The sequence below is a fragment of the Chionomys nivalis genome, chromosome 2 (assembly GCF_950005125.1).
Source record: "Chionomys nivalis chromosome 2, mChiNiv1.1, whole genome shotgun sequence".
NCBI classification, from domain to species: Eukaryota; Metazoa; Chordata; class Mammalia; order Rodentia; family Cricetidae; genus Chionomys; species Chionomys nivalis.
The window spans coordinates 5,385,979-5,400,458 of record NC_080087.1 but is presented as its reverse complement, the minus strand read 5'-3'; the positions used below and the strand labels follow the sequence as shown (position 1 = coordinate 5,400,458).

Below are 14,480 nucleotides of genomic sequence, written 5' to 3'. Positions count from 1 at the left end.
TGAATGGGCACTACAGAGTCACAGCTGTGTGGCCGAGCAGGACATCAGCTACCAGCCAGGATGAGCAAACACCCGGGAATGCCAAGGATCAGCTCTGAGCAGGGGCAATTCAGCTCCAGAGTCTTTCCTGCCCTACTTGGGGGCAGCACCAGAGAAGCTCTGCTTCACCACAGGCTCTGAACGGGCAGGGGCTAGTGCCAGGATCTTAGAGTTTAGCTGGGACCCTCCTGCCAGCCCTCCTCACTCAGGCTGAGGTCTTGCTCCTTGCTGTACCATGTTCTATAGACTTCCTGGATGCTTGTGGCCAGCCCTCTTCCTCACCAGGTAGAGTCAGTGTCTGTCACTTTGAGATAATAGAAACATTCCCAGGTCATAGCTCTCAACACTACACCACTATGCTGTGTTCCCAGACCCTGTTTACTGTCTGAAGGGGGCTCACCCCAAAGGCAGGGCTCACCTCAATATAGCAGTGAAGTACACTCTGGCTATTCTTCCAACTGTGCCTGTGGCCAGGAGGGGAACATTGCCAGCACCTCTGCCACATGCAGCACCCAGGGATCCTGGAAGGGCAGCTGGGGTCATCCTGGAGCCAGGGCTGGATGCAGTGGCCAGTACTGGGCCCGCCAGAGTGCTGGTCAGTAGTCAGGGCCCTGTGGCTGATGCATTAAAGGTAACACTTGGCAAACGGGTCACAGACAACTCCAGATTCATGTTATTATTGATAAATGTGATAGTTTTTTCTTAAACAGGTAATCTCTGGTGGCTCTTAACCCAGGACTCACAGACTGTCCAGTACCAAGGACCATAGCAGTCTGCCTGGGGAGTGTCAGGTTCACAAAGAAGACATCAGTTCTGAAGATGCCCCATATCTCCCAGGAAGGCAGCTGTAATGCTCCCTGGCTACAGGGCCTAGTCAACCCTGGTTACCCTGGTTACCCTGAGGACCACAGTCGGGGACTGTAGTCTTCTGGTACCTCAAAAGGCAACAGTTTTCTGTCTGGATGAAACAGAAATGGGACTAGACCCCAAGAGAGCACCACTCCTCAGCTCCTCTCGGCTTCTGTGGGGCTGGGGTGCCAAGTCCCAGGAAGCTAAGGTCCATTGCATGGAATCATAGCTTACCTGCTATGTATCTGCCTCTGGGTGACTGGTAACATCGAATGCAAAATACGTACTGTGCTCGTTTGGGGGGAATAACGAGGAAAAGTGTGTGCTCAGAGCATGCGGTATTTTTCTCCAAATATTGTGCATATGTGTACATATGTGGGGGTGGTGCATATGTTGATGTGTGTATATGGGGGTGGATCAAGCATGTCTGTGTATGGGTAAGTTAGAGGTTGACATTGAGTGCCCCTGGTCACTCTTCACCTCATTTTGTGAGACAAGGTCTCATCACTGAACCCAGACCTCACAGATTCAGCTAGAGTGGTTTGCAGCAAGCTCCAGAAATCCTCTTGTCCCTGTCCCCAACCCCAGTACTGGGAAAATGGGCACATGTTGCGCCTGGCTTTTTATGTAAATTCTGGGGGAGCGATCAAACTCCTTGCGTTCGAGAACCAAACACTTTACTGACCGAGCCATCTCCTCAGCTCCATGTACAAATATCTTTTCTTAAATTTGGCTGGATCTGCAGCTGTAAGGCCCATAAATGTGGGTGCCGACCCCACCTGCCATGTTTTGGTTTAGGCTCATCAAGGGGGAGGCAGTGACTTTACGCTGCCTAGGAGCACAAGGAAGACATGAGGCTACGTACTCAGGTTCTCTTCAGCCCAGTCTTCCTGTCTCCTGGGCGCTTGTTTTCTGTCTTTTACCACTAGGCGAGCCTGCCGAGAATGTTCCAGAACTAAAGTTTTGGTGACACACGTCTAAAACAGTCTTCAGAGACAAAGAAAGCCAGAGGAACCTTAAGCAGTAAAGAGGAATGACGTGTTAACAAAAGAAAAACAGAAACCAGGGTGCTGCCTGCCAGATTCTACCTGTGAAAATCCCAGGCAAGGTATGGTTTCTCATGACTGGCTGTGGAGAGGGCTGAGGTGGGCAGGCTCGGTTTAGAGTGACACCTGGTGGTGTGACTCCTGAACTTACTAAGATTTGTGTAACTGAAAGGAAAGCAATTTTACAGTGTGTGACCTACACCTCACAAAGTGATTGAAGTGCAAGATAAACTATAAAACAGGAGAACTGCACAGCCTGACCCCATCTGTGCCTTGGTGCCTGCATGCATACGTGTCTGTATGTGAATGCCCTGAGCGAGTGTGCACGGATTGGGAGTGTGCTCACATACATGTTGGGTCTCTAGCCTTTCGGTAGGAGGCCCTGAAGACCTCAGGCAGGGTCACCCGGTACAAAAAGTATCTCTGTGGGGGGCTTAAGTGTCTCTTCCAGGAAAGGGCATCCTCAGGGGTCATTCTGTACCACTGCCACAGTGTGTGTTTTATCTCCCTCTCAGCTGTAGTCTCCCAGGGCAGCGGGAGCTTCCTCAGGCCCAAGCCTGCCATCCCTCCAGCATGGGCTATCCTTCTCTTCCTAGATGCTCTTAGTGGCAGGTGCTGGGTCAAGACATGGACCCGGTTTGTGTTGAAGGAGCTGCGGGCTGCTTCCCGCCACCCTGCTCCCGGCCACTGGCTAGCTTTACCCAAAATAATTACACGGAAACAGTACTCTTTTAAACACTGCCTGGCCCATTGTATCTAGCCTCTTCTTGGCTAATTCTCACATATTAATTTAGCCCATTTCTAATAATCTGTGTAGCACCACGAGGTGCGCTTACCGGGAAAGATTCAGCATGTCTGACCTGGCGGCTTGCTTCATCGTGTCTGCCTCAGAGAGCAGAGCTATGGCATCTGAGCTCACTTCCTCTTCCTCCCAGCATTCTGTTCTGTTTACTCCGCCTATCTAAATTCTGTCCTATCAGGGCCAAGGCAGTTTCTTTATTTAACCAATGACCTTCCTCCATCAGGTTTGGGATGGCTCATGGGGTCTGTGGGACAGGAGTGTGGATTGGGTTGCCTTGTATGTGGGACACAGCACGGAGACGCATGGGTGGCATGTGCGTCTCTGGAGATCCTGCCCCACAGCCTCTATGGTCACTCTCCTGGAGATTATGCCCTGGAGTCATGCTCTCTAGCAGGGGGCGGAGGTGTTGGCAGCAGGAACCTTTCAAAGTTCTGTCCAACAGTGCCGTGCATCACCCAGGCTACTCTTGACTGCCTGTCAAAGCACAGATCCAGAGGGCCAGTTTAGGGACATGAGTGCTAGCAGACGGTCATGTTCCTCAGTTTCCCGTGTCTCCACAGGTTCCTACCCTCTGTGCCCAGTACACTCTGATAGTCCCAACAGTCCTTCAGGTGATGGAGAAAGACCTTTTGCAGGGACAGCCCAGGCTCAGAGCTGGGGCGGGAAGATCAGGTCGACTCTGCTGCTGGGCTTGGCCCTGGAGCCTGAAACGCCACCTTCCTGTCACTGTTGCCAGATGTCCTGGTTTGGAGGACCCTGAGATGCACCATTCCCCAGTGTGGCTGGCTTCCTGGTCACTTACAAAGAAGCCAGAGGTAGGGGAGGAGTCTAGGGCAGGAAGCACGGAGCAGCTCATTCCAGCCTAGCAATGGGTGTGCCCTCCCTAAGTCCTCTAGTGCCCTCCCGGCGCTGGACTTCACTCTGGCAATGCAGAGGGCAGATTCTCGGCATTCTCTGCATCCAGTTATGAGTGTAAACATTCCCGCAATGAGCCTAAACTGCTGTGCTCCCCAAACAGAAGGAATAACACAGTGAGCCAGCCGCTCCTACGCTGGCTCCTTGACACTGACGGCCAGAGGGTGGTTCTGCAGGAGCTTGCAGGTAGATGGACCTGTCTGAGTGACCTCACATTTGCAAGGCACGTGCTTTAAACTATGTCAAACCTGAGTCTTCAGACAAGATCAGCTATGTCGAATAGTGTGGCCACAGACCATTCTGGCCAATACACATGCTGCCTAAACAGACATCCACCTGTTCACTGTGTCTGCAAAGGCAGCCTGCTATTCCCCTGATCCTGGGAATTTACATAGTAAACACATTTGGGGCCAACACTGGCTAGCTCTAGGGTTGGGGGATGGGGGTAGCGGGGTTCCAGCCTAAAGACTGGTGCTGCTTGGGGACTTGATGTGGGCCCATGAGCTGGCAGAGGGTACTGGAGTCCCTAGGTCTCATGTACTCCTCCCTCAGCTGTAGACATGAGGGACTCAGTGTGGGTCCCAGGCTGAGACACAGTCATTTGTGAGCCCTAATGTTGCTTTTAGAAAAATCCTTTCTGTGTCACATATTCAGGTTCCTCCCGATGACTATGGAGGGACCAACTCAGGCAGGCGGCTGAGAGCTATCCTCTGGGGGGCAATTGTTGAGTGTTTGTCATGGGTGTGCTTAGCAGGTCTGCCAGGTATGCTGATGGCATCAACTCTGCTGGGCAGACTTCTTGTGAGGTGTGACGATGTATGTCCCTAAGCCTCCCTCTGTGGAGGTAGGGTGGGAAGAACAGTTTAGGATCACTGAAAGCAGTTTAGCCTCCCAGATGAGCCTGAAACCCTTGGCTGAGATGGAAGAGCCCTGTGGCAAGAGACCACACCATGGGGGAGTTACTGTCATGCTGGTCTTTACTCATTTCTCATAAGAGTCGTCTGGACTCCTTGCTCTCCCTCCTCAGCCTGGGGACGCACACCCCACACTCCCAGCATGCACTTGGCCTCTCATTACACCACATTAACACACAATAAGATCACATACTCATCTTCCCCTTGTTCAGCGAGCAAAGCCTCACAGCTGGGAGGTGTTCTGCAGTGCCAACCCCATCCCCCGAGGATGGTGTTCACTTTCTCGCTCATTGTGCACGCTGGTTGTGTCAACACTATGGGAGCCCACCCCAGCAGTAGGCAGAAACACTCTTGAATAAAGGGACTCAGTCACAGGCCACTATGAACTGTGCCATTAGATCGGTTGTGCATTTTTACCGCTCAAAATAATCCCACCTATAGCTCTGCCCCAGTAAACCACACGCCTCGCACCCAGACAAAGCGAGTGTGTTTACACACGCCTCGCACCCAGACAAAGCGAGTGTGGTCACTCACGCCTTGCACCCCAGCTCTTTGGAAGCAGATCCAAGAAGACTGTAAGTTCAAAAATCAGCCTGAGCAACAGCGTGAGAGCTGCACCCCACCTCAAAAATGAAAGGGTAGGACACAGGGGTTGAGCGCATGGATTCTGTTTATTATTGTGTGTGTGTGTGTGTGCTTCATGTGTGTGGAAGCCAGAGGACACCTTGGTGAAATCTGCTTTCTCCTTCCACCTTTATATGAGTTTGTGGGATCACAGTTTGCTAGGCATTGTGGTTTGAATGAGAAATGCCCCCCATAGGCTCACGTCCCTACTTGGTATTACTTTTGGGAAAGGTTACGGAGCTTTTAGGATGCGGAGCTTTGCTGGAGGAAGTATGTCCATGGCCTGGCTTTGAGGGTTTATAGTATAGCCCCATTTCCCTTGCTCTCCCTGTTTCCTGGGTCTAGGAGTATGATCAGCTTCGTCCATAGCGTCCTGTTTCTGCTGCCATGCCTCCCCCACCATTATGGCCATCTTGAGGTTTGAAACCCTAAGCAAAAATCAACTTTCTTAAGTTGCCTTTGGACATAGTAGTTTATCACTGTGCAGAAAAGTAATGCAGGAGTTAGGCACATGGATTATTTAGTTTTTATTATCCCGTGCATGTGTGTGCATCTGTGTGTGCGTGCACATGTGCGTGTGCATGTGTGTGCACATGTGTGCATGACATGTATAATAACATGTGCACAGGCCAAAGGACATTCTTGTAGAGCGATTCTTCTACCATTGTATGGGCCAGGGGATTGAACTCAGGTTTCTGGTTTTATGTGGCATTTTTACCCACTGAGCCATCCCACCAGCCCAAGTACATGAATCTAAAGCTTCACTTTGGGGCTTTTGTCCAGGTTCTGCCCCTTTCTGCTTGTGTCCTTTCTGCCTCAGTTTCTCTATCTGTAAAATGGCAGTGCTAATAGTATGTTTTTTACAGAGATGTCTAAAGGTTAATTAAGTCAGGCAGTGGTGGCGGCGCACTCCTTTAATTCCAGCACTCGGAAGGCAGAGGCAGGCAGATCTCTGTGAGTTCCAGGGCAGCTAGGGCTGATACACAGAGAAACCCTGTCTCAAAAAACCAAAAAGAAAAAACTAATTAATTGAAATATTTGTACAATACTTTGAAATTGCCTGGGAAGCAAGAGCTGCCTAAGACTTTGTTTTCTCGTTTTTCTCCATCACAAATGGACAGTTTTTCATGCCCAGTGTCTGTCTGTCTGTGTCTGTGTCAGAATGTGAGGCTCTGGCCGCCAGCCTCTGTGACACAGCTTCTCTTGGTTTGTCTCGCCTTCTCCTTCTTGTCCCTTTAAGCCACAGCACTCACAGGGCAAGATGCTGTCCGAGGCGAGATGGTCTGTGTGGTCCCAGAGCATGCTAGTCCTCACCCGAAGGCAGGGTGCAAGGAGAGCAAAGCCAGCATGACTAAGAACCTTCGGGAAAGGCTTCGAGCCCCAGGTGTCACATTGCTTGGGTTCGTGTCAGTCCCAGGGATTGGACTTTGTGTTTATTGACGAGCTTAGAGCAGAGCTGACAGCTCTGTCTTTCCCTGAACTCTCCCTCTTCAGAGCTTGTCACTTGAGTCATCTGCCTGCAGTCTGCCCTGCCACCCTAGGAGGAGCCAGGCTGGGAGCTGGCCCTAGTTCACAGCAGGGCACTCTTGCCCATCCAGTCATTCCACAGTTTACAGAGGGCGAAACTCCAGATAGAAGTTAAGTGATGTTATCAACACCATCAAATACCGGTACAAGCAGAGTCCAAGTCGGAAGAACTGAAGCTGAAATGTGGCCCAAGGAAGACAGAGTTGGGCTCTCAGTGTGTTCAATGAGGAGGGCACAAAGGTGGCTAACAGTGAGCTGTGGATAGTGTTTGAGATTCCACGAAACTCACAAACAAACTGGGGAGAGCTGGCCCCCTGGTGTCTGGAGCTGGAAGGTCATGGCCCCAATCCCTTGGGAACTATTAATAGCACACACCTCGGTAATGAAAAGGCTCGAATGGGGCCAACTTTACCAGTATTGTACCCTAGAGATGGGCAGCTCTAGCCTTCCACCCACCCGATTGTACTGATGGTGTTAACTTTTCTGATTGCTTAAGGATGAGTTTGGCCAAGGTCTTCGGAAGTTCCCAGCATGCACAGCAGAGCTCATAGAGATGGCAGTGTGGCTTGGAGGATAGCTCTGTCCAGCTCAGCTGTGAAGGACAACCCAACCCAGACAGAGGTTCCATCCAAGAGAGGAATCTAGTGGGTATCATTTCTTGTGAGGCAGGGGACCTCCACTACATGGGTTCTCACACCAGTGACACCATGAGGAGAACCCAGGACTCTGTTCCCAAGCACTGTGGCTTTCTGGCATGGCTAGGCTCATGACAACTTAGTGAAGAGACTCTCATTTCTCATAGTCTGGAAGCAGGAGCTTCAGGTCTAATGTTGGCAGACTGGTTCTGGGAGGCTGGGGGGGAGCACCCATGCCTGATCCAGCTTCCCCAGCTCAATGGTGATCCCTGTTCACACAGAAAGTCCTTCTGAGTACAAATGGCTCCCATGTCCCCTTTCCTCAGCCACCTGTCACCCTGGACTATGTCTGCTGCAGTATGGCTCAGTTACGCCGTTGACCTGTCTCTAAATAAGATCACATTCTGAGGTGCTGGGTGAGGTACAACATTTGAATTTGGGACCCAGTTTGAACCATAATAGCTATGTGTCAGTGGGTCTTGGTAAGACGGGACTAAGTGGGAAGTGACCAAAGATGTCTAATTTCAAAATTCCCCTTCCAATTGAGATTTTCTCTGAGCTCGGCTCTGTAGCACATCTGTGGGAATTTCTTTATGTCTTTCTGTGATGAAAGCTCACAGCCCCGTGTATCCTGTTTAAGAAAATGTATTCCAGCCAAGCGGTGGTGGCACACACCTGTAATCCCAGCACTCAGGAGGCAGAGGCAGGTGGATCTCTGTGAGTTCGAGGCCAGCCTGGTTTACAAGAGCTAGTTCCAGGATAGGCTCCAAAACCACAGAGAAACCGTCTCAAAAAAAAAAAATGTATTCCGTGCCATTGGTATCCAAAGTCTGGAGTCTGACTGGGGACGGAGGGTCTTCTCTGGGGCACTGATTGAAAGAGGCAGGACAGCAAAGAGTTCTCACTTCAGGATGGCTTCACCCCTTCTCCAGGGCTTGGCCAGTCTCCCATCCCATCACCCTCCATGCTTGCTGCTGTCCTGCTGCTCCTGATCAAGACTTGCATAGCTACGGGGACCCTACATTCCTGGCCCAGGGTTCCAGGGCAGAGCCCAGCCTGGGAAGGGACCGTGGGAGATGCTTGAAAACTTCAGGAGGTAGAAAGGAACCCTTCCCTCCAAACAAAGGCGAGAGAAAGCCTTGCCAACATGTGTGTTTCACTTCCTGGTTGAATTAGGCTGATGTCACAGCCTTGGACCTTCTGCTCCTGGGCTGCGGGAACCCAGGAGTCTATAGTCAACAACTGTCTATATTACAATATTTTCTATCCCCTGTACTCTACTTAAGCTCCCCCATGCGACTTCTCTCTAAACTGTGCCATCATTTCTTGGTCTGTATTCCTAGAGATGGATTCTTGGAGTAGTTGTCTTTGAGCCTTAACACCAGTCTTCCCAAATGTGCCAACATGTGTTTCCCCGCCACCTGGGCATCCACTGTTGATTTACATATGTCCTGGTTGTTTTCTGTCAACTTGGCAAACACTGAGAAGAGGCACCTCACTTGAGAAAACGCCCCCATCAGGCTGGCCTGTGGGCAAGTCTGTAGGACATCTTCTTGATGAATGACTGATGTGGAGGGCCTGGCCCAGTGGGTCGGTGCCCCCCCCCCCGGGCAGATGGACCTGGATGATGTAATCAGCCTGCGCAGTCTGGAGAGCAAGACGTTCTTCCCTGGGCTGCGCTTCTGTTCTTCCGATCAATCGGTCCTGCCTTGACTTGCCTTCATGGTGGACTGCAAGCTGAAATGAACTGTCTCCTCTCCAAGTTCCTTTTGGTCATGGAGTTTATCACCACAGGAACAGAAACATAGCTAGGACAACACGTATTAATGGACACATAGTTTTCACGCATAAACGTTAACCCTATTACATATAATTTTATTTATGCAATAATAATAACTATTGGCTTATATTAGAGCCTAGCATTTCCCCCTTGGTGGCATTTCCCCTTGGTGGCATTTCCCTTTCAACTGAAGTCCTTTCTGGTAAGAACTTCTCTCTGACAAGATCCCTCAGCATGGGCTGCCTTTGCCCTCTCCAACCTGTCAGGGGAATCAGTGGCTCCAAGGTCACAGCCTGAAGTGAGGCCTTCACAGTGCATTGCTTCTGTCGGTGGGCGAGCGCTGGCTGAGCTTCCTGTCAGGCACACTCGGGTGCGGCCCATGTGGACACTCAGACTTCTCCAGCACAGAGAGAAGAACTTGTCCATTCCTGGCCCACTGGAGAGTCAGTATTCACCAGTCTGAGCCGTGGGTACAACAGGAACTGCCCCTGAGCAGACTCTCTCTCCTCAGGATGCTGAAGTCTGCGCGTCTACAAGAAAGACCTGGACAAGGGGTGTTCACTAATTGGTGGTGGCTTGTCCGCCTGGCCCCTCCCGTGAATAGTCCTCTCCAGTATCTCCAACAACTCACATTGTCCCACATCTCCACTGTCTCAGCACCCCCACTGTCCAGCACCCTCACTGTCCCAGCACCCCCCCTCCCAGCACCCTCACTGTCCCAGCTCCCCCACTGTCCCAGCACCCCCATTCCCAGCACCCCCACTGTCCCAGCACCCCCCTCCCAGCACCCCCACTGTCCCAGCATCCCCACTCCCCACACCCCCACTGTCCAGCACCTCAGCTGCAGAGGTTGACGCTCTCATGTCATCTGCCTGTGCTTAGGTAAGACACATTGCAGTCATCAGCGTGGAGAGGGTGCTCCTCATCAGGAAAATAGTGGCTGCTTGTCCCCAGTGCCTGTCTCCCAAGGAACAGTTCCGTCCTAGGAATATCTCCTTGTCTCCCATGAATACTGGTGTTCAATTAAAGCAAACATTTTCCTAATCAGTTGGTGCACGGTGTCTGGCTCCAGGAGTAGCAGTTCCCCTAGAGACACCACAGGCTCAGCTGCTGCTGCTGTGTCTCTTCTTGGTTCCACGTGTCTGAAATCACCTTCTGTGTCTACTCAGGACAAGAGAGTATTTCCAGATGACACTGGGAAAGAGAAAAGATAATTTGTTCTGGGCAAAAGAAATAATGGAATAGGTTAAATCACTTCTCAGAATACTGCCTTGGGCTTAGATTTGCCTTACAATATCATGTCTCTTTTTCCACTCTCTAGTTGAAATCTCTGATAGACATCTTTTAGAAATGTTTCCTCTAAAAATCTGTACATCACTGGGTCTTAGGAACAAAGGCACGATTAGCATGTGAAAGGCTGTGCACGCATGCAGGAGGACCAGCGGTCTTTAGTAACCAGCCAGTCTATGCCAGGATGCTTAGTGGACATGGCTGGTTATCAGTTTTGAGGCTTAGGGGATGGGATGTTGCCTTTGAAAACTTAAGACTGTTCTGCAGCTCTTGCAATTGATTGCCACAAGGGCTGGGGCTGGATGGACCTGGAAGGGTCCTTGAACCCACTATCCTTCAGTCCTCATCTTGTGGGAGCTGTTGGCTTTGGGAGGAGGTGGAGTCCAGGTGAAGAGATGGGGTCAGCAAGAGAACCTCTTAGGTGGGGTTCACATCACTGGTATTGAGTCCAGGCTGTGAAGAGGAGAAATACAGAAGCGGGAGAGGCTTGGGCTGGAAAATAATGTACTTAGAGAAGGCAGGCATTCTGCTGAAGGGTGGTGGGGACATGGAAGTCAGTAATGGAGGAGGGACCTGGAAGGACAAAGCACAAAGATACCTGGGCCGTGCCTGCTCCTTGTTCTCCAAACTCTCTCCTTGTGCCTCATTTCTGTGGGGAGACTCTGTTCTGCCCTCGGCGAGGTTTCTTCCTTGAAGGAAAGCAGCAACACAGTCCTGTCAGGGCGCTTCCTATCCTCCCTGTCCATCCCTGTCTGTGGGTGGGCTTGCCCTCTGCTGAGGAGCCATGGGAGCCTAAGTCTTCCGTGTTTTCCCTGCTGCTGCACCTTGAGTAAATGCAGGGAGCACTCTTGGCGCGTTGGTGGGTTTGATCGGGTGTGGACGGCCTCTGGAGTGGCCTGCAGAGAGGGAGAGCAGACCCAGCAGGACGTCTGTTTCCTCTCTGACCCACCTGCTGGCCATAGGCAGGCACATGACCATAAGTGGCTGGCCCTCTGAGTAATGTGCCAAGGGTCGGCTCACTTCCCCTCCTCCTCAGTTCTAGAGGGAAAGCAGAAGGATCTTCAACGGAAGGAAGTGGGGTTGCCCCTGGATTCACAGGCTGAGTCCGGGTTGTACAGCCATGCCCCTGGAGAGCCTGCCCTTGCAGTAAGCAATAGGATGCCATGGTCTGATTGTACTTTTTTTGGCATAAAGAATCTTTTATATCCTGGGCTTGGAACCCCATATATTCCATGGCTTCTACAATTGCTGGGTCAGGCAAGTTGGGGACCATTTCCTCACAGTGATTTGGTGAAGCCTCCAAGTCTTCCCTGAGCCAGGGGTGTGTCATCACCTCGGTCACTGTGGGCCTAAACTTGGGGTTGACTGTCAATAAGTGGCTAAGCAGGTCCTGGAGTTCTTCTGACAAGTTCGAGGGGACGATATACTTCCCTGCCACAACCTGCCTCCGCAGTTCTGGTACCGTGACAGCATCAAACGGGACCTTCCCAACTACCATGAAATATAAGACGACTCCCACGGTCCATATGTCGATCTTGGGGCCATCATATAGCTTGCCAAGGAAGAGTTCAGGGGCCCCAAAGGAGTAAGCGCCACAGTACCGGTCCAGCCTTTGCCCAGGTTTGACTTGTGTGCCAAGGCCAAAGTCGATGATTTTGACTTTTCCGTTCCCATCCAGCATGATATTGTCTGGTTTCAGGTCCCGATGAACTATTCCAAGTTCATGGCAGTAGCTCACACCCGCTAGTATTTGCCTGAATATCCCCCGGGCCTCGTCCTCCTGCAGGTGACCAGTTTTTCGGATGTATTGATAAAGCTGTTGCCCCTCGGCCAGCTCCATGACGAGGTATATTCTCTTCTCAGACTCAATCACTTGGAGGAGTGAGATGATGTTGGGGTGGTTGACCATCATCATGATATCTACCTCAGACATGATTAGGTGACACCAGTTCTTCTTTTTGTGAAGCACTTTGACAGCCACGGGGGTACCTGTGAGGCGGTGGTGGGCCAGCTGGACCTTGGCGTTGCTCCCCTGGCCAATGGTCCTCAGGACTCTGTATTGAGACTGGAAGCATTCCTCTTCAAAAAGACTAGGCACTGGGCTGGACTTTGGTGACCCCTCCTCACTGGGTGAAGTCATTGTAGCTAAGATTGCGACAAATGCTACCTAAAAATAGACAAATAAAAGAAGAAAAGGAGGATGAAATAAAGGATAGTAAAAGCCAGAAAAATAAAATAAGAAAAATGAAAAAGATGTGAGAGAAAAGAGCTAAAAATCAAAAGCAAAGTCTAAGGGACTCTGTACTTGGGACACCCGGTGACCACACTGGGCTGGGACTGGGGCAGGGATGTTCACTCTCCTTCCAGTCCTCCGTTACAGCATTTCCAGCTGCATCCCCAGCCCTGCAGCAAAGCCTGCAAGTGCCTCTTTCCTCCCACTTTACCTGTTCCCTGGGAACTCACTGAATGCTGCTGTGCACCCAGCTTTACCCCTCCTTACCTGATACCTAGAAACACAAACACTTTCTGCCTGGGACTTTCCCCCACCCCGGCAGGGATTCTGGTAATTAGACTTCCTGTTCTCCAGGATGGCCTCTCCATTCTCACCCCAGCCTGGCAAGGCCTTGCTTACCAGTGCCCTCCTCCCACCTCAACTCCCTTCACTGGAGACCAGGGTCCCCATCCCTTTCATCCTTGTCTCTCTGCATTATTTTTTGCCTTACTACAGTCTGTTTGCAGGGTCCCCTTTCCTACCACACCTCAAACTCACTGGGGTGATGTGGGATTCTCCTCTGTATACTATGAATGTGTTTTATTTTACCATTGGTTATTAAAGGAGCTGTTCCAGCCAGTGGCTTAGTAGAGTGAAATCAAGCGGGAAATCCAAACAGAGATATAGAGAGAAAGTAGGTGGAGTCAGGGAGAGGCCATGTAGCTCCAAAGGAGACAGATGCCCCAGAACCTTACTGGGAGGTCACAGCCTCGTGGTGATACACAGATTAATAAAAATGGGTTAATTTAAGATGTAAGGGTTAGTTAATAAGAAGCCTGAGCTAATAGTTCAAACAGTGTTATAATTGATATAGTTTCTATATAATTATTTGGGTTTGAGTGGTCAGGAAACAAACAAACAGTTTCTGCCAACACTGGGGACTCTGACTTTTGGGGTGTCCAGAATCTCCTTAACTCTTTGCTGAAGACCCTTTCAGCCTTTCTCTGTAGCCCACCTTTATTCTTCTCAGGGACCCCCCAGTCTGCAGCAGCAAACTCTACCAGGAAGTCCACAGGTATCACACATTCCAAAGGTCTAGAGAGAGCCTCAGACACCAAGGGACAGAACCCACCCAACAACAACTAGACCACATACCAACACCTAGAATCACCCCTATCATCCTAGACCAGAGGTCTAGACAGCAGCCTGAACACAAGCATCAACAGTCAAAACACTATGCTTCCTCCAGAACCCAGTAGTCATGTAATAGACGCTGTGAAATGCTCAGACCTAAGGACTTACAATAACAGTTATGAATATGTTAAGGGCCTTAAAGAGGATATTAATAAATCCCTAATAGTGGAATGAAATAATGAACACAGTTCAGACCGTGAAAGTGCAAATAGTGCCACTAAAGAGAACCGAAAACTGAGGTAAAGCTGGAAATGAAAAATTTAAGAAGTCCAGCAAAAACCTCAGCAGTAAGCTTCACCAACAGTTTACAAGACATGGAAGAGAGTATCTCAGGTGTTGAAGACAAGGGGGGAGAAATGTATCCCTTTGTCAAAGAAAATGTCTCAAAAAATCCAGGTTAAAAACCATCCAGGAAATCTGGGACACCACAAAAAGACAAAAATCTATGAATAATGGGAATAGAGGGGAAGAAACCTAGGTCAAAGGCACAAAAAATATTATCAACAAAATCATAGAAGGGAATTTCCCAACCTAAAGAAGCATGTGGAACACCAAATAGTACCAGAAAAGAATTTCCGCAGACCACGTTAAACATACAGAACAAAGAAGGAATATTAAAAGCTGCAAGGGAAAAAGATCAGGTAACACATAAA

General features: G+C 50.3%; 1 protein-coding gene across 1 annotated transcript; it reads right to left on the bottom strand.

Moving 5' to 3' along the window:
• Nucleotides 1-11,064: 11,064 nt before the first annotated feature.
• Nucleotides 11,065-12,561, bottom strand: LOC130863521 (sperm motility kinase 2B-like). The gene has a single exon (XM_057753572.1). It carries the CDS (start codon nt 12,559-12,561, stop codon nt 11,065-11,067), a length of 1,497 nt encoding a protein of 498 aa, XP_057609555.1.
• Between the last annotated feature and the right edge of the window lie 1,919 nt (nt 12,562-14,480).

Bases quoted from the DNA above. Each gene is read 5' to 3' on its own strand.
- LOC130863521 (XM_057753572.1), bottom strand. From the start codon at position 12,561: ATGACTTCACCCAGTGAGGAGGGGTCACCAAAGTCCAGCCCAGTGCCT.